Source organism: Hemitrygon akajei, chromosome 7, assembly GCF_048418815.1.
Source record: "Hemitrygon akajei chromosome 7, sHemAka1.3, whole genome shotgun sequence".
In the NCBI taxonomy this organism is placed as follows: Eukaryota; Metazoa; Chordata; class Chondrichthyes; order Myliobatiformes; family Dasyatidae; genus Hemitrygon; species Hemitrygon akajei.
In genome coordinates, this window is record NC_133130.1 from 94,094,329 (window position 1) to 94,115,248 (window position 20,920).

At 39.7% G+C, this 20,920-nt stretch overlaps 1 protein-coding gene across 6 annotated transcripts in view; it reads right to left on the reverse strand.

Moving 5' to 3' along the window:
• stxbp5a (syntaxin binding protein 5a (tomosyn)) overlaps positions 1–20,920 on the reverse strand; it is a 220,186-nt gene that overhangs the window by 191,660 nt on the left and 7,606 nt on the right. For all 6 annotated transcript variants that reach the window (XM_073051464.1, XM_073051461.1, XM_073051467.1 and 3 more), the window contains exons 3-4: positions 13,804–13,885; positions 11,099–11,199 (exon numbers count right to left, since the gene is read on the reverse strand). In XM_073051464.1, coding sequence (XP_072907565.1) covers positions 11,099–11,199; positions 13,804–13,885 — 183 coding nt within the window. The remainder of the gene's footprint in view (positions 1–11,098; positions 11,200–13,803; positions 13,886–20,920) is intronic.

The following is a 20,920-nucleotide window of genomic DNA, read 5'->3' on the forward strand; positions in this document are numbered from 1 at the left end:
CAATGAAGTCATATCCTCATTGAATACAGGAAGTGCTTCTTGTGGCGTGAAGCGCAAACACCATATGTGATCTATACAAGATAAGGTGGAAGCTCTGAAAGTCGTGTGTCTGTGAAAAGCATATACAACTTGTATAATATTGGCACTTCCACAGTTTATGATATAAAGAAACAAAAAGAAAAGTTGCTCCAGTTCTTTGCTGACAGTGAATCAAAAAAAACAAGTGTGCATAAGGAAAACAATGAAAGATGGAAGATGCTAAGATAAAGTTCTCATAAAGTGGTTTAAACGCCACATCAGAGAAGGTGTAGAACTGTCAGGAGAGATGGTGAAGGAACAAGTGAAATTATTTCATGAAGAATTAGGACTGGATTATGAGTGTGATTACAGTAAAGGGTGGTTTCAACATTTCAAGCAGCCACAGGGCATAACAATTTGTGCAGTGTGTGGTGAAAAATCATCCGCAGACAAGAAAGCAACTGCTGAGTTTGTAGACGAGTTCACAAAGTTAGTTTCTGATGAAAATTTAAGTCCTGAGCAGAGACACAAAGTTCACGAAACTGCCTTATTTTGGCATTGTACTCCAAGGTAAACACTAACTATGGAGGGTGCAGAATCACCAACAGTTCATAGAGCATCATAAGATTGTGTCACTGTGTTGGCCTACTCCAACACAGCAGGAACCCATAGGTGTAAGTTGTTAGTCATTGGCAAAAGTTTACATCCCAGAGCTTTCAAAAGGTATGAAGCAGTCTCTAGCAATTTACCCTGTCAACGAAAAAGGATGTATTATAACTGCACCATGCATCCAAAAGCAGAACTGTTATTAAAGAATGTTTATGGTATCCACTTGAGACCTAATTGTACATCATTAATTCAACCCCTGGACAATGGCATATTCTGCTCTTTGAAGGCTAAATATCACTCACTGTTTATGAAGTGGCTGTACTGTGCTTCAATATATTTTACTTGCGTTTTATTTGTCATTTCTTTTTTCTTTATTATCCAAGGGTTATCATTAAGTGGGTTAAGAGGTGTTTACTTATTTCATCTTAACCTAACCTCTTCCTCTTTTGGAAGAGGACAGCGAGGCTTTGAGAAGAAGTGCGGCGGCGGCCATTTTCAAATTGCTTCTCAGATCGGAGTTCTGAGAGGCGGGACTGCGCAGGCGCGTGAAGGAGGCCTGGGAAGGAGGGAAGATATAAAAAGAACGCAGCCTTAAGCAGCGGGCAGCGGAGTGAGTCGGGAGCAGAGTGTAGGGCTTGGGCTCAGAGGGCTTAGGCGGAAGAGGGCACAGTAGGCTTATCTTTTAGTTCTTGTTATTTTCAGTTATTCGGGAAGTATGAGTGTGAGGGCAGCTTGTTGTTCTCGGTGTCGGATGTGGGAGATTCTGGAGTCTCCGAGCCTCCCGGACGTCCACATCTGCGCCAGGTGCGCCGAACTGCAGCTCCTGAGGGACCGAATTAGGGAACTGGAGCTGCAGCTCGATGACCTTTCGCCTGGTCAGGGAGAGTGAGGAGGTGATAGAGAGGAGTTACAGGCAGGTGGTCACTCCGGGGCCACGGGAGGCAGATAGGTGGGTCACGGTCAGGAAGGGGAAGGGGCAGGTACTAGAGAGTACCCCAGTGGCTGTACCCCTTGACAATAAGTACTCATGTTTGAGTACTGTTGGGGGGGACAGCCTACCTGGAGGAAGTGACAGTGGCCGGGCCTCCGGCACAGAGGACGGCCCTGTAGCTCAGAAGGGTAGGGATAGAAGAAAGAGGACCATAGTAATAGGGGACTCGATAGTCAGGGGTTCAGACAGGCGGTTCTGTGGAGGTGATCGGGAGTCCCGGATGGTAGTTTGCCTCCCTGGTGCCAGGGTCCGGGACGTTTCTGATCGCGTCCAAGATATCCTGAAGTGGGAGGGTGAGGAGCCAGAGGTCGTGGTACATGTAGGTACCAATGACATAGGTAGGAAAGGGGAAGAGGTCCTGAAACGAGAGTATAGGGAGTTAGGAAGGCAGTTAGAAGAAGGACCGCAAAGGTAGTAATCTCGGGATTACTGCCTGTGCCACGCGACAGTGAGAGTAGGAATGGAATTAGGTGGAGGATGAATGCGTGGTTGAGGGATTGGAGCAGGGGGCAGGGATTCAAGTTTCTGGATCATTGGGACCTCTTCTGGGGCAGGCGTGACCTGTTCAAGAAGGACGGGTTACACTTGAATCCTGGGGGGACCAATATCCAAGCGGGGAGGTTTGCTAGGGCTACGGGGCAGACTTTAAACTAGTAAGATGGGGGGGCGGAAATCAATTTGAGGAAACTATGGGAGAGGAGGTTAGTTCACCAGTAGAGCAAGTAAGTAGACCGTGTGTGAGGGAGGACAGGCAGGTGATGGAGGAGGGATGCGCTCAGCCCGAAGTTGTAGGGGAGAAGAAAGAAAAGGATAATAAATTTGAATGCATTGCTAGGGATGAAAAGAGAGGAGGAGGTGGAGAGTATCTTAAATGTATCTATTTTAATGCTAGGAGCATTGTAAGAAAGGTGGATGAGCTTAAAGTGTGGATTGATACCTGGAATTATGATGTTGTAGCTATTAGTGAAACATGGTTGCAGGAAGGGTGTGATTGGCAACTAAATATTCCTGGATTTAGTTGCTTCAGGTGTGATAGAGTAGGAGGGGCCAGAGGAGGAGGTGTTGCATTGCTTGTCCGAGAAAATCTTATGGCGGTGCTTTGGAAGGATAGATTACAGAGCTCCTCTAGGGAGGCTATTTGGGTGGAATTGAGGAATGGGAAAGGTGTAGTAACACTGATAGGAGTGTATTATAGGCCACCTAATGGGGAGCGTGAGTTGGAAGAGCAAATGTGTAAGGAGATAGCAGATATTTGTAGTAAACACAAGGTGGTGATTGTGGGAGATTTTAATTTTCCACACATAGATTGGGAAGCTCATTCTGTAAAAGGGCTGGATGGTTTAGAGTTTGTGAAATGTGTGCAGGATAGCTTTTTGCAACAATACATAGAAGTACCGACTAGAGATGGGGCAGTGTTGGATCTCCTGTTAGGGAATGCGATAGGTCAGCTGACAGATGTATGTGTTGGGGAGCACTTCGGGTCCAGTGATCACAATAGCATTAGCTTCAATATAATTATGGAGAAGGACAGGACTGGACCTAGAGTTGAGATTTTTGATTGGAGAAAGGCTAACTTTGAGGAGATGCGCAGGGATTTAGAGAGAGTGGAATGGGTCAAGTTGTTTTATGGGAAGGATGTAATAGAGAAATGGAGGTCATTTAAGGGTGAAATTATGAGGGTACAGAATCTTTATGTTCCTGTTCGGTTGAAAGGAAAGGTTAAAGGTTTGAAAGCGCCATGGTTTTCAAGGGATATTAGAAACTTGGTTCGAAAAAAGAGGGATGTCTACAATAGATATAGGCAGCATGGAGTAAAGGAATTGCTCGAGGAATATAAAGAATGTAAAAGGAAACTTAAGAAAGAGATTAGAAAAGCTAAAAGAAGTTACGAGTTTGGTTTGGCAAATAAGGTGGAAGTAAATCCGAAAGGCTTCTACAGTTATATTAAAAGCAAGAGGATAGTGAGGGATAAAATTGGTCCCTTAGAGAATCAGGGTGGTCAGCTATGTGTGGAGCCGAGGGAGATGGGAGAGATTTTGAACGATTTCTTCTCTTCGGTATTCACTAAGGAGAAGGATATTGAATGGTGTAAGGTGTGGGAAACAAGTAAGGAAGTTATGGAACCTATGACAATTAAAGAGGTGGAAGTACTGGCGCTTTTAAGAAATTTAAAAGTGGATAAATCTCCGGGTCCTGACTGGATATTCCCCAGGACCTTGAGGGAAGTTTGTGTAGAGATAGCAGGAGCTCTGACGGAGATCTTTCAGATGTCATTAGAAACAGGGATTGTGCCGGAGGATTGGCGTATTGCTCATGTGGTTCCATTGTTTAAAAAGGGTTCTAGAAGTAAGCCTGGCAATTATAGACCTGTCAGTTTGACATCAGTGGTGGGTAAATTAATGGAAAGTATTCTTAGAGATAGTATTTATAATTATCTGGATAGACAGGATCTGATTAGGAGTAGCCAGCATGGATTTGTGCGTGGAAGGTCATGTTTGACAAACCTTATTGAATTTTTTGAAGTAGTTACGAGGAATGTTGACGAGGGTAAGGCAGTGGATGTAGTCTATATGGACTTCAGCAAGGCCTTTGACAAAGTTCCACATGGAAGGTTAGTTAAGAAGGTTCAGTCATTAGGTATTAATGCTGGAGTAATAAAATGGATTCAACAGTGGCTAGATGGGAGATGCCAGAGAGTAGTGGTGGATAATTGTTTATCGGGATGGAGGCCGGTGACTAGCGGGGTGCCTCAGGGATCTGTTTTGGGCCCAATGTTGTTTGTAATATACATAAATGATCTGGATGATGGGGTGGTAAATTGGATTAGTAAGTATGCTGATGATACTAAGGTAGGAGGTGTTGTGGATAATGAGGTGGGTTTTCAAAGCTTGCAGGGAGATTTATGCCGGTTAGAAGAATGGGCTGAACATTGGCAGATGGAGTTTAATGCTGAGAAGTGTGAGGTTCTACATTTTGGCAGGAATAATCCAAATAGAACATACAGGGTAAATGGTAGGGCATTGAGGAATGCAGTGGAACAGAGAGATCTAGGAATAACAGTGCATAGTTCCCTGAAGGTGGAGTCTCATGTAGATAGGGTGGTGAAGAAGGCTTTTGGAACACTGGCCTTTATAAATCAGAGCATTGAGTACAGAAGTTGGGATGTAATGTTAAAATTGTACAAGGCATTGGTAAGGCCAAATTTGGAATATTGTGTACAGTTCTGGTCACCGAATTATAGGAAAGATATCAATAAATTAGAGAGAGTGCAGAGACGATTTACTAGGATGTTACCTGGGTTTCAGCACTTAAGTTACAGAGAAAGGTTGAACAAGTTAGGTCTCTATTCATTGGAGCATAGAAGGTTGAGGGGGGATTTGATCGAGGTATTTAAAATGTTGAGAGGGATAGATAGAGTTAACGTGAATAGGCTGTTTCCATTGAGAGTAGGGGAGATTCAAACGAGAGGACATGATTTGAGAGTTAGGGGGCAAAAGTTTAAGGGAAACACGAGGGGGTATTTCTTTACTCAGAGAGTGATAGCTGTGTGGAATGAGCTTCCTGTAGAAGTAGTAGAGGCCAGTTCAGTTGTGTCATTTAAGGTAAAATTGGATAGGTATATGGATAGGAAAGGAGTGGAGGGTTATGGGCTGAGTGCGGGTAGGTGGGACTAGGTGAGATTAAGAGTTCGGCACGGACTAGGAGGGCCGGAATGGCCTGTTTCCGTGCTGTGATTGTTATATGGTTATATGGTTAACCACTTGTGATTTAGCAAAAATCACTAATCCAGCACTGCACATGTCCTAATCATTCTGGATTTGTGGTGGTCAACCTGTATCAGGCAACAAATGGTACTCAAGGCACCTAGTGACGAAAGGAATTTGCTCTACGCCCCAAATCCTCAAACTTCATGTGTACACAGAACTGTGTTCTGTGCTGTTTTGCTGAACATGGTGGGCATACTATGTTGGTGCCGGATGTGTGGTGACACTTGCAGGCTGCTCCTAGCACATCATTAGGTGTGCTCATTGTTAACACAAACAATGCATTTCAAACTATGTTGTTTTGATGTACATGTGATAAATAAATTTGAATTTTGAAGTTACAGCCTTGTGTGCATACGCTGTAACTTCACAACTGCAAAACCATGGCCAAAATGTTTTTTTTGAAGGAAGACTTGACACTTGCAGAACAAGTAGCTAAGTGTAACAGGAGCTTACATTGGGACTGAATAACCTTTAATGTGCTTTGGGGAAAACTATCCTGGTTGGTCAATGTCAATAATAGACCTCGAAAGCAGGGTCAAGTAACAGCAAAGATGTAGTTAGACAAGGGAAAGTCCTCGTCTAACTCCTTAAGTCAAAACATTCAATTATAGGATGGTCTTATCTAACGTAACTGCAGTCTTGTTAGATGCCATATTCTGCTTTCCTCCGCCACTACCGATAATTTTTAAAATTATTCTTGTTAAGGAAAAATATGCCTTAGGGCTTCTTGACACATCCATGAGTTCAACCACTTTAACCACAACTTCATGAGTGGTGAGTACGAAAATGATGGGTGGGAGATATATACAGTAATTTGAACTAATTCCAGATACTACTTTTACATATGAACACCATTCTTTGAAACAGAAGAGATTAATTTTGGGTGCTAAAATGGCAAATTCCTCTTATGTAAAACCAAAGAAATAGCAAAATTGAATAACTGATGAGCTTTGTGGAACAGAGAGACCTGCAGGACAAGTGCACAATTCACTAAAAGCAGCCACACAAGTGGAGAAATTTGGCAGCTGTTATAAAAGTCACTGCCAAGCTCACAATCAGAATCAGGTTCATTATCACCGGCATATGTTGTGAAATTTGTTAACTTAGCAGCAGCAGTTCAATGTGTTACATACACGCAACCCTGTAAAAGTATCAGCAACAATAGAACACACCTGGAGTCTGGTTTTGCTGTTAACAAAACACTACGTTATTAGTAACTATGTCATAAAGTAACCTAAACCAGGTAAATCAAGAGTTAACGGTGTTATGCATATATAGGTGTAAATAAAGTTCCCAAACTTATTCAAGCTCAGGTGGTAAGTGATAGTCTTACAATGGCATCTAAGTTCAGTTCAAATGCACAGGTTAATTAACGTGAGATGTTTGTAATCCAAAGGCGAATGTTGTGATAAGGCAACTACGTCAATATTCCACAGATTACTCGACAGCAATACAGAATAACAATAGCAGTAGGTTTTATTTCTGAAGTTGTTCCACTCCACACACCCGAAGTATCACTGACAGTGATCTTCAACAAATATTCTTTCAACACAAGTGGTACCACACCTGAATTCAGCTACGGGACAACTCAAAGTGGTGGCCACAAGATACTCAAACAGAATCCACGTATGGATTATCACCAACAGTAGCTCATCACAAAGGGGACCACCACCCAGGCAAGGGTCGACACACTGGTAGATTCTACAACATTACCCCAATCACACAACGTGATAGCCACTTATCCAGTTCCACGACATACAAAATAACTCCAACAGGGATTTGCCACAGGGGTGCCTTTCTCAGTGAATTATCACACCCAGACAAGGGTAAACAAACACATGGTACTAACAAAGGTTTCCCCTCACCAGAGAATCCACTCCTGTGGATTAACTAAGTGACAATCACACTTTCGTAGCCGAATGGAAACAAACTCACCCTCACGGGCTACTTAGGGAGAGAGTCCAAATAGTGATCTCTTTGTCACTAGGTTTCTTCTGTTTCAAACCTTCCTCTCCTCTCTTCTCTGCAAACTTTTTCTAGTTGCAGAAACTTGTGAGAGTCATTTATCAATACTCAGGATCAATCTCAATTCACCCCTTTTGGGCTACTGGAAGTTTAAACCAGCAACCGACTCACTGGTGTCTTCCATTGACCGAATCCATCTAGACTCAGAGCTGTATGTCTGTGACTGTCCTTGTAAAAAGTAAACAAGCTGCAGAGAAACCATAACACCGATTGTCCATCAAATAACTCCACCTCTCTCACCATAGTAACCAAGCAACTTTGTAATCAGTAGAATTCCAAGTGTCCAAAAGTCAGTCTCATTCTCTCGGCATTTTAAAGTGACAGTCCACAGAAAATATGAACCCTAGGGGTACATAACAAATGCAATACATAATATAAAAGAAAAAAAAATAATAAACAAGTAAATCAATTAGAGCATACAAATATTGAATGGATTAAAAAGCGTGCAAAAAGCAGAAGAGGTAGTGTTCACAGGTTCGATGTCCATTTAGGAATCGGATGGCAGAGGGGAAGAAGTTGTTCCTGAATTGCTGAATGGGTGCTTTCAGGCTTCTGTACCTCCTACTGATGGTAACAGTGAGAAACGGGCATGCCTTGGGTGCTGGAGGGTCCTTAATAATGAACTCTGCCTTTCTGTGACACCGTTCCTTGAAGATGTCCAGGGTAATTTGTAAGCTAGTACCCAAGATGGAGCCGACTAAATTTACGACCCTCTGCAGCCTACTTCGGTCCTGTGCAGTACTCCCTCATACGAGACAGTGATGCAGACTGTCAGAATGCTCTCCACAGTACATCTATAGAAGCTTTTGAGTGTATTTGTTGACATACCAAATCTCCTCAAACTCTTAATGAAATACAGACGCTGTCTTGCCTTCTCTATAACTGCATCGACATGTTGGGACCAGGTTAGTCCTCAGAAATCTTGACACCCAGGAACTTGATACTACTCACTCTCTCCACTTCTGATCCCTCTATGAGGATTGGCATGTGCTCCCTTGTCTTACCCTTCCTGATGTCCACAAACAGCTCTTTCATCTTACTGAAGTTGAGTGCAAGGTTGTTGCTGCGTCAGCACTCCACTAGTTGGCATATATTGCTTCTGTACACCATCTTGTCTCCATCTGAGATTCTACCAACAATGGTTCTATCATCAGCAAGTTTATAGATGGTATTTGAGCTATGCATAGCCACACAGTCATAGGTGTAGAGAGAGTAGACCAGTGGGCTAAGCACACACCACCGAGGTGCATCAGTGCTGATCATCAGTGAGGGGGAGATATTATCACCAATCTGCACAGATTGTGATCTTCCAGTTAGGAAGTTGAGGATCCAATTGCAGAAGGAAGTACAGAGGCCCAGGTTCTGTAACTTCTCAATCAGGATTGTGGGAATGATGGTGTTAAATGCTGAGCCTTAGTCGATGAACAGCATCCTGACATAGGTGCTTGTATTGTCCAGGTGGTCTAAAGCCATGTGAAGTGCCATTGAAAGTGCATCTGCTGTTGATATATTGTGGCCATAAGCAAATTGCAATGGGTCCAGGTCCTTGCTGAGGCAGGAGTTCAATCTAGTCATGATCAACCTCTCAAAGCATTTCATCACTGTAGACATGAGTGCTACTGGGCTATAAAGTCATTAAGACAGCTCACATCATTCTTCTTAGGCACTGGTGTAATTGTTGCCTTTTTGAAGCAAGTGGGAACTTCTGCCCGTAGCAGTGAGGGGTTGAAAAAGTCCTTGAACACTCCCACCAGTTGGTTGGCACAAGTTTTCAGAGCCTTACCAGGTACTCCATCGGGACCTCCTGCCTTGCGAGGGTTCACCCTATTAAAAGACAGCCTAACATCCACCAATGAGACAGAGACCACAGGATCACCTGGTGCTGCAAGGGTCTTCACAGCTGTAGTTATATTCCCCCTTTCAAAGGAAGCATAGAAGGCACTGAGTTCATCTGGTAGTGAAGCATCGCTGCCATTCATGTTACTGGGTTTCACTTTGTAGGAAGTAATGTCTTGCAAACTCTGCCAGAGTTGTCGTACATCCAATGTCGCCTCCAAACTCGTTCAAAAGGGAGCTGAGAGGGTGCAGAAGAGATTCACAAGAATACTGCCTGGACCTGAGAGCCGAGTTATTGGGAAAGGTTGGTCATAACTGGATCTTTAAGCCCTAGAGTGCAGCCTCACAGCAGTTTATAGAGTCATGAGGTGTAAGGATAAAGTGGAGAGTCATAATCTTTCCACCAGGTTTAGAAGCCTAAATAAGAGAGAGGTCACAGACACAAGACAGGAGAGATGTAAAAGACACCCAAGAAGTAACTACTTTACACAGGGTACTGAGTGCTTGGAAAGAGCTGCCAGAGGAAGTAGTCAAGCCATGTACAATTGCAAAGGGGCATTTGGAAACATACATAGATGAAAGAGCCTTGGAGTCATGGACTGAATGTAGGAGGCATTTCTGTTCCAGATACAGAGAATCAAAATAATGTGCAGCCAATTGCTTATCTGAGTGTACACTTTTTGTTGAATATAGTCATTTAAAAGTACTGAAACCCATCTGATTCAACCACAACCTCAAGTCCACATGCTTAATAATTCAATGTAATTGAGTTACAGATAACCAATCTTTCAGAATACGCCTGCTGTCGTCCCCCAGGAGAGATGGAGAGCTTTGCATTGTTATTCTTTGCCCCTCAGCCCCATTGAGAATAGACATCACCTGCAGCCAAGGGAGCCACTTACTGCAACCCCCACAGCACGCAAATGCAGTCTGGTTTGTCTTTCCATCCCATTTGTGCCTCTGCTCCCTTTGAGATAAATCTGCATGGCTCCTGTTACATCAAGCAAGAAACACAAACATGCATGTAACAGTGGATCCTGGTTAATTGGACCATTGGTTAATTGAGACAGCCACTTACATGCCACAACATGGCATGTTGTCTCAAACAACAGCTCTTAAACAAAAACTAATTGAGAAAATTATCATGAATCCCTTCGTTTTTTTTGGGACACTATGCCACTTAATTGGGGCAGGAAACTGTTACCAAACCATCAATCATGTACACATGTGGACATTAGACACTCCACCACGCTTATAGCAAATAGTTTTTAAGATAGTGTCAGTTGTAGGTGTGTTTGTGTTCAAAAAGCAATTATTTGTTGCTGATAGTGAGAAATAATCAAAAAGAAAATTCATATTCAGGCTTGGAGAAATGACTGGAAGTAAAAATGAAATGATTTCACTACTTCAATAAGTTAGGAACTATGAATAATTTGCAGGCATCGGTAATCATCTTGAGTGTTATAATGAATATGAAGATTTGGAGGATGCAACAACAGCATTGTATGAATGCAGTTCATTATCTACACCAGCGGTCTGTGCCAATTTCATTCATTTACAGTCAATCAAAAGAACTCAGCAGCATACACTGGATGAATTCCTCCACTGATAACCATTAGGAACTAATACATAGCTTTATAGTACTGTAATAGTATTGTTACTGTTCTAATGTTACCTTTATTATTTTTCTGAACTTTGTCCTCTATCACTGGCCCTTTGACCAGTAGAAACAGGTTCATCATGGAATACATTACAAAATGCCAATTTCTAAACATTGTAGTAAACGCTTACATTGTCTTTCAATATCTATACAATATACTCAGTGAGACCACTGAAGATTTTATTACTCTACCTTTCTTTGTTAAATTTAAGAGAATGGAGTATAGCAGGCCTTTTCTGACGCAGATTCCAGAGATGTAAAGTATCATCTGCCAAGGCACTCACAAGGGCTCCCTGCAGGACAGTAAAAACACATTACATCTTCCAACAAATGCAATATAAAAAAAAAGCTTCAAGCCTATCAACATTGGTCTTTCTTGATTGACATAAACCTTTCAGGAAAAAGCATAATAACCCATGAAAAATGTTGGCCTATTTAAAGAATGCCAGAGGAAAATCCACTTGCAAAGTATTTGAATCAAAGTCCAATTACCTAGACTTCCTTGTTCACAAATCAGAAATTTGGTCCTAGAACTGGGAATGTCCATGTTTGAGTGAAGATAATAATCTTAATTTTAAAAAAACAGTTGTAGTAACACTACTTTTACAAGCCTTGATTGTATGTCCCAGAAGGCTGCTGGCATTCTACCTAAGGAAAAAATTTTTAACATTCACAACTGATATCTGAAGCAGACAGTGGAATCAGCTTGAAAAGGAAAATAACCAGGCAAATTTGATGTTTTCTTGTCACCATTCTGACATGTTGAATGAGAGTACCTCACAGGAGCAAAATGTTAGGAACTTGCATTTTTTTGTGATTCAGTTTGCAGGATACATATCTGACCATCTAAATGAACAAAACAATTTTAGGTATCAGCTGTGGCTCCAATTGTAGAATCAGGATACTTTGTATTGATAACCCACTTTGTAAATCCATGCACATATTCTGTCATAACAAGAGAATGCTGCACTATCAGAGATGCCATCTTTCACATCTACATAAAATCAAGGCATCATCTCCTCTGTCAGCTGGATGCAAAAGATCCCTTGGCATTATTCTGAGACAAAGCAGGGGAATTCTCCATAGAGTTAGTCTAATATTTGTTCCTGCATCAAGAGGTGTTTTGGGGATCATGCTATATTGCTGCCATATATCTGACATCACAAGTAGTATTATACTTCTTTCAAAAATGTTATTAACTGTGAATTGGATTGAAGCTTTAAGGTAAATTCAGTTCCTCTTCCGTTGATGCTAAAATAAGGCCACTAATTTCAGTGAATTCTCTACCAACATTTTGCAGAAAATGAGCTGATAAAATATGGAAAGTGAACTTCAGCTCCCAAGAAGGCAGACTGTGTAATGATTAAGCTGATTTGGTTTTTGGCAAGCACTCAGGAAGTATCCAATATTGAAGCTGTTAACTCTGCTCTATGCACTCTCAAAAATTATTTTGAGACAATTCAATGAGATGCATTTGACATTAGGACCCTTATACTTTCAGCTTGGTATCTTATATTTGAATAATCAGCTTGTTAAATACATACATTTCCTTACTTGAAAAGGTTGATCTGTCTCTTTAGTTCAGGTCAACCGAGAATAAGTATCAATTAATATTGATCAAGAGCTTATCATGTGTCTGCAGAAACACCTTTGCAACTGTCCCAGCAAAATTCTTAGGATGTCAACTAAAAATATAGGAAAACTGCGTTGCTTTACTGCTCTGGCATATTTAAGGTATCATCTTAGACTCGATGCTGCCATTCTTGGCTCTGAGTCAAAGGAACGCAGGTTTAAGACTTATTCTGGGCACAGCATAAAATATACTGGAACACTATCGTGTTGAATTGAGTGGAAGCACTACCCTCAGAAGATTAAATTGAGGAATAATCTACCCTTGCAGATGAATGCAAAAATGCTCACAAAATTACTTAGAAGAGACAGACTCTTCAATATTTTTATTCCTCAACCAACAAACAGTTAATTTGTTCCAAAATCCTGTAGTGAGGAGGTTGTCACCCAACAGATTCAAGTCATTTATGCACCTGGGTCCAAACTTTCGAAGGTGACAGAATACAAGTTACAGCCCACAGTAATTTGAAATTTAGTCACTGTAGTTATGTAGGAAATTCAATGAACAATATACCATAGCAAGCCTGGCTTTTTATTCCTAAAATACCCATAGCAGGACACTGTCTCTGGATTTTAAACACTAGGAATTGTGAGATGACCAGAAATCTTCCTAAAGCAAAATATTTCAGATGGCATCTACAAATGTTCTTTGAGCCTTGCTCAGTTAATCATTGCAATTTCACTGCAATAAAGGCTGGTTACATAATGGGATGATCATGCCAAGGAGCCTGTGAGCTCTTTGAGGAGTGATTATTGCAATTTTTAAGGAGATAACGTTTGTACTCAGAGCGATTAACAAGGAGGACAGTAATCATCCAAGAGACAAGTCACAGACAGGAGGAATATAAATTAAGGACAGACTAGGGATAGAAGAGAGAAAAGAAATTGGTAGAGAAATTGGGGATCAAAAACGTAACATCTAAAATACACTGTTGTAGTGTATACAATGTGGATCTACGAACATACAACCCTCAAACCATCAGAAAAACAGCTAGCACATTGTAAAAATAATTACTTTCATTCATACCTTCAATTACTGTTTGATATATTAACATTAATTGGCAAAAAACAATTTGGTTCTTTTTGGTTAGGTTTACTGTTCTTTTATCTGAGATATTCAAATTCAATATCCTTTTTCAAGGTTGCAAAATAAATTCAAATTAAAATTTAATCCTGTGCAATGCATCTCAAAAAATATGCACATTTAAGTGAAACACGCATTTTGCATGCCAGTTCAACTACAATGAAGGTAAGAAAAAAAAACTAACCTCATTAATCAAGAACTGCAGTTGGATCACTCCTGCAGAACTGTCATGCTGGCAGTAACACTCTACCCCTGGTCTTCCAAAGCTGTAGATTCATATTGTTAAGACAAATTTGTGCTTTGTAATAATGCTAACACCAGATATATTTATCAAGTCACTGGATAAAACAGAAGCACTTTTCTCACTAATCATCCAAATTTAGGAACAGCTACATAAGTACATACAATTAAGCTTACAAGCATTGCATGGCTCCATAAGGCACATTTAAGAAACTCTTAGATAAGCACATGGATGATAGAAAAATGGAGGGCTATGTAGGGGGAAAGGGATAGATTGATTTAAGGTTAAAAGGTTGGCACATCATTGGCCGAAGGGTTTGTACTGTGCTTTAATGTTCTACATTCAAGAACCAACTTCATAAGTATTAATTCTGATGTGAATTGGATGAAAGTGAGCATTACCAAAATTTTATTTGAGCTTTTTAAAAATCTTTTAAATGTCCATATACCCTGAAGTTCTGTTGTTTCATTCAAATTTGGACTTTTATTTTCTTTCTTTTATATCCTGTTGAGCACTAAGTATTTTCTTCTTTTGAAAAATATCTCAAGATTTCACACTCTAATGAAGTGGTCCAGAATACCGCAGCTGGAAGCAGCTTAAGTTAATAGATTTCTTTTTTGTTAAAAAACATGTTTTTGATAGTGAGCCTTGAATCTAGAGTTCAATTTTTGACATTTGTCACAGACTTACCACTGTGCATTGAATGGTTTACCTTTGGGTGTACATTTTTAATGAGTATTCAGAATCCCGTACTTGATACAAGGTTTTATCTTTAAGGGTATCTGGCAGAATTAATTGGTAAAATTGCCAAAGCTAAAATAAAAAGTCTGCCTAAGCTGCTAGTAATTGTTTATCCCCAAAAATTCTACAAGTGATCTCTTACATAAGGTTAGCTTAGCTCAATAGGTAGTGTACATGCACTAGTCATAAATTTAAGCTTCACTGCAGTCCTTGAGCAAACAGCCTCATGCTAGCATTTCAATGTTGCATTGAGGGTGCACTGCATTGTTAGAGATGACAGCTTTTGGATGAGAAATAAACAGAGGCATTGTCTGCCTGTTTCAGTGGATGTAGCAGTCCTTTCACAAGCTCTCCCTCCTATTAAGTGTTTTGGAGTCAATTAACTACTTTCTTTTAAAGTGCAGCAGCCATCACAAGATGAAAACATGGCAGCCAATTGGCAAAACTTCTATAAATATCAGTGTGATAATGAACAGATAATCAGATTTTTTTTTATAGTTGAGGGATAAATTCTGGGAAGAATACCAGGGATAACCTCCACTGCACTGTAAAATAACAGAGATTTCACAGGAAAAAAAAGGGGCTTCATTTTCCTCCAACCATCTGCCCACCCACCATTCACCTCTTGGAAGCAGCCTCAATGTGCATAGCCTAGTCAAGATCTTCCAGGCTGATCCTGTAGGTGTGTGTGTTGGGGGAGGGGAGTGATGGCATCATGCAACTTCCTTTCTTTCCCCCCACAGGTAATTACCAACCAAAGTATGCAACCTTCTGCATACATTTTTAAAGTGGCGAGTGGCTTCACACATACTCCCAGCTTTCTCAAAATATGTTTAAAAAGTATCTTCTAAGTTTTTTAAGTAAATAATTATATACACACAACTCTCAAATTGCAGGTTGAACCAGAGACAGCCTTTCATATTTCTCACACAACCATAGGCCAAAGACACTGAAAAATACTTTTGAGCTGGATTGTTGAAAGGTTGGGGGGGGGGGGGGGGGGTGATGTCACACACTGATATATTGGCCAAGCTGTGCAACAAGTGACTGGTTTCACTGGCAAAGTGGAAACTGTTGGGAAATGTTTTGGACAATCCAGTATGTGCTGTCATCCAAAACCTGGCACCTCTTTGTACTGCCCAGTTGGGAATTTAAATTTATACAACAAACCAAACACACATTAATTCATGCCAACATCATCACTCATTTTTCAAGATATATATTCTTTCCATGACAAGGAATTTTCTGTTATCATTGCTACAACTTTAAACTATTAGGACGTCTGACAGTGATTAAACTTGCCTTCACAACTATCTGGAGATACCAAATAAATAATTTTCTCTGGAAGCCTATTCTAATTTAAGAGGAGAATGCTTCTTATCTGAACTCTAACATAAAAGGATATCCTTATTAACATCAGTAATGACATCTTCCAATTACATAGCACATTTAACAGGAAATACATTAAAGCACTTCACAGGAGTTACTTTTGTGATGTACAAGTAACCATGTATTAAAAATTTAATCCAGAAGCATTATAGATGTACAAAATAAATGTATATATCTACAATGCTATAATGTACTTAGATGAACTACTGCACATAAATGACTCACGGTGAACAATACAATGCCTCCTGGAATCATCTGGCCCAGTGGGATTGCATGGCCCAATGCAGAGAGGAAGCAAGTCCAAATTCAATTTCATAGCCACACTTAACTGAAGTAATAACTTTGTCCCCGAAGCTGGGTCGATCACCAAAGCTCCATGCCACACATGGACCTCCGAAATGGAAAAAGCACCCCTACTCTCAGTAACAATTTGACAGTTGGCTGAGGCATGCTTCAGGATTACTGGCTGTTAAGACTTTGAATATTTTGTGACTGAGTGATTGTGAATATTTGGCATAAATTTCTTAAAAAACATTAAAAAGAAAAATTAAACATTTACTATTTAATTTTAAACATAGAAAGCACTTTAAAACCAACATATTCACATACATCTAACATTAAAAATTGCAACTGCATTTTTAAAATAAAGGAAAATAAATTTACGCATGTCCTTTCCAAGCCATTCCTCTCCATTGAAAGGAATTACTGAACTTTTGCCAAGTCAAAATGGAATTGATATCCAGAGAAAATTTCCAATATATTTGCTACATTATCTGTAGGAAGTTGTCATTCTGCCACTGGACTCTGCAGAGTGTTCAATATTGAAGCTTAATCTTAACTACAGAAGGGAGGACACAAGTCTGGGACTTCAACATTCATGTCAGTTACCCACAGAAGTGTCCCAGATTGTTCATCTACTTCTCTGCAAAATAGTTTAGTACCACTGTTTGAGGTCTTATATCATGTAACTTACAGCATACCAACAATCCATATGGAAACTGTACATTGAGCAATTGAAGTTTAAATTTTTTCTTTGTTTATTTTGGTTCATTTTCTGTAATTTTTTTTGTCCTTTTCAAAAATCATTCATGTCACCCATGTCCCCACCTCTAATCTCCACTACTGCCCATTCACATCCAGGCTATAAACACATGTGCCAGTAATATGGGTATCATTCTTGAAACAATAATGCATGGCTGATTTTATCGAAATACGTTGTCACAGAAGTCTGAAAAGAATAAAAAGCCAACACATTACATAGGTGCTCAGTGATGGTTTACTGAGCATCACTTCAAGAAAAAAATTAAAAAGCAAAGCCCTGTGTGTCAGGCTTGAACTTTTAATTCCTTTTACATTTGAGGTTGCTTTCAATCTTATTACTAATGTTGACTAAATCTATTTCAGATAGTAAACATTTGTTGAATAAGATGCATCAACTAAGCCTCAGCTCTGCCTTGTTTAAAGGGACAGAGAATCTCACCATATGAATGCTTAATTTGTATGTTTACAGACTTGATGTGAAGCTACTTAGCAATTTGCCAAAAAAGTAAACAGTGCATCCAAAATGATTCCATCAATCCAGATGCTTAAGGAGTTTTATTTTACCAAAACCACACAATGCCTGTCTGAATATTGAAAACCACTCACAAAAGTTTACTGGGCTACGCAAGCTTTGGAATGAAAATCTTTAAACTGAATCCTACACATAGCCATGTACACCTCCTGGTTTCAGTCCCATTAATGCCCACAGTTTTACTCTTTCATTTTTCCCTGTATTGATACACTATCCCACTGACAATATTCCACTCACATTTGGGAATTATATACAATAACATGAAAGCAAAATGTGAATTCTCTATGATTACCATTAATTGTGATTTATGGACACAAACATTTTAACATTTTCCCCAGTGGGCCTTTACTTTTCTAATTTTCCTTAAAAAAAACTTAAAACCAAGAAATACAGAGGGGATTTGGGAGGATGGCTAAGGCATGTCTGAAATAGGAAGGACTGAATAGCCTTAATGCTGGGTGGAAGATCTGGTGGCTCTAGAAAAGCAAAATTGCAGGGGCATTGAAGAGAAAGCAGGAATGGGAACAATGGTATGTGAAAGGAAGACTACCTATGAGGAAGATGAAAGTAGTTTACAGAAAGCTACTGATAGTTGAGAGAGTGGACTAAAAGCTGGCAGATAAAGTGCGATGTGGGAAATTGCAAAGTTGTTCGCTTTTGGATGAAAAACAATAAACAGATTGTTTTAAAGGAAAAAGAGCAGAAAACTGCAGCAAAAAGGGATTTGGGGATTCTTGTACGTGACCTACAGATACTGGCCTACAGGTGCACAATGACAAATAGATAGTGGTGTTCATTTCAAGAGGTTTAATGGTTAAGAGCAGGCATGTCTTACTACAACTGTACAAATGCATTAAGGGGAGCCCATGTAGAGTGATCAGTACAGTAATGTAAGAAAATAAATTAACATTTGAGATAATTCTGAGAATGTTCACTGATAGATACAAAGGGATTGCTTTATAAGGAAAAGTTGAAGAGATTGGGGTGGTGCTCACTGGAGTTCAGGAAAATTGAGTGCAAAACAACCCAATCATATAATGTGTTCAGATTCACTGGATACTATATTAAAAATGATATACTGTAAACCTAGATCAAGCAGCTCAGCAAGTTTCCTTCACTCAGGAACACTGCTTAATAGATGGATTCACTTTTACTTAATTAATTTTAAAAGTTCAAAAAATTTTGTCAATAGTAATTTCCACAAGATAATGTGGGAATTTGAGCTTTATTCTTTGGATTAATAGTTTAATTATACGAATCCATGTAATCGCACTCCCAAATTACACCAGAAATAGGAAGTAACCACACATGTTCAGAATTAAATAATCAAATCTAAAAGTATTTTGGTGGTTTGAATAAACCTAAATACATTTCTATTTGGAAGTAAAAGAATCATTGAAGAATACAGACATCCCTGGAATCCAGCAACTTGAATGATATCATAGGATGGTGAATGATCAAAAGCTGGAGCTGCATTATTGATAAGGAATGACACAGCAGATGCAGAGTGCAGACAGGAGACACAAGAGACTGCAGATGTTGCAACCTGGAGCAACATGCAAGGTACTGGGAGAACAGCAGGTCAGGGAGCATCTATAGAAGGAAACAGTTGATATTTTGGGTTGAGACCTTTCATCTGGAGGAGAGCTAGCCACTAGACAGAAATCAGAGATTATAGCAGAACATTATTAATAGAAACTTTTTAAATTTTCAACCAATCCTCATAAATTAAGTTGTGTTTGAGATTGTCAATCACAATCTCAAGACAACTTTCAATAAATATACTTCATGTGCCAATAACTAAAATATTCTTGCTTCCCCTGTCGTCCTTATAATAATCATTGATGTATGACTTAGTGCTACCAGTTTCTCATGGAAACAGTCTTTCACTACTTATCTTCTCAGTAACTTCAATTATTTTGAAATCATATGACTACTTATTCCTTAACCTTGTCAATAAACTGTCATGAGGTTCAGTTGTTATTCATACCAAACATTAGAATGGAGAAGAAACACAATGTCAGTAACTTTGACCGTGAAATGATCGTTGGTGTCAGATGGAGTAGTTTGAGCATCTCAGAAATTGATCTTCTAGCATTTTCATACACAACGGTCTCTAGAGTTTACAGAGAATGGTGCAACAAAATTCAAAGAACCATTGTGAGCAGTTCTACAGGCAAAAATGCCCTGTTAATGAGAGGTCAAAGGAGATTGGCCAAACTGATTCGAGCTGGCAGAAAGGTGACAGGAATTCAAATAATCACGCAATTACAACAATGGTGTGCAAAAGAGCATCTGTGAATGTATAACCCAACTAATCTTGAAGTGGATGGACTACTGCAGCAGAAGACCGCACTGGGTTCCACTCCTGTACCTAATATAGTGGCTACTGAGTGTATGTCGTGCAGTGAACACAGATTTCCATTTGTTTATATGTACACAAACTTTCACACCAGAGATCATCCTATTCAGCTAAAATCCCATTCACTTTCTGTTGACTATCTTTCATCCTTCATCTCATCCACCTCATTTCTTTTCCCTTCTATAATTCCCATTTTCCACAATATTATTCTACAAGTATACTTCAATATTGCCTGTTGTTTGCTCTACCATTTTTCCCACCCAAAGCAATTAACTTGAGCCTAGTGCAATTCTGTCATTGCAAGATTAGACCTTAAAATCCATCTCAGTTTTTTTTCTTAAATATATTAAACACTGTTCTCAATGGTCAGATTTACAAACATAGCTTAATTTGATCACTAGCTCCCAGAACACTCACCACTGTGTATTATGGTTACTAGAGCAATCACATAAAAATACAGCTCTTCAGCTGGAGAAGTTTTAAGAGTTGAAAGCACTTTCAGATTTAGTCATGCTGACAACACAACTACACTTGCATGATTAATCTGATGCTTATACATAATCTCAAAGAATTAATTCTGCCTGCAATTTTTTGATGCAAGCTAGACCTTACTTCATAGATTCCCTTCCAATATTAATTTGGGTTCATTAATTTTCAAAGTATCACACACAAACCTGGTCTTCTCTTTCTTGAATTCTTTTTGAAGGTCTTCCCACTTGTATATCAAATTCTACTGTCAAGATCTCTGAGGATCTAACCTGGTCCCAACATATCGATGTAGTTATAAAGAAGGCAAGACAGCGGCAATACTTCATGAGGAGTTTGAAGAGATTTGGCATGTCAACAAATACGCTCAAAAACTTCTATAGATATACCGTGGAGAGCATTCTGACAGGCTGCATCACTGTCTGGTATGGGGGGGAGGGGGATGCTACTGCACAGGACCAAAAGAAGCTGCAGAAGATTGTAAATCTAGTCAGCTCCATCTCCTACAA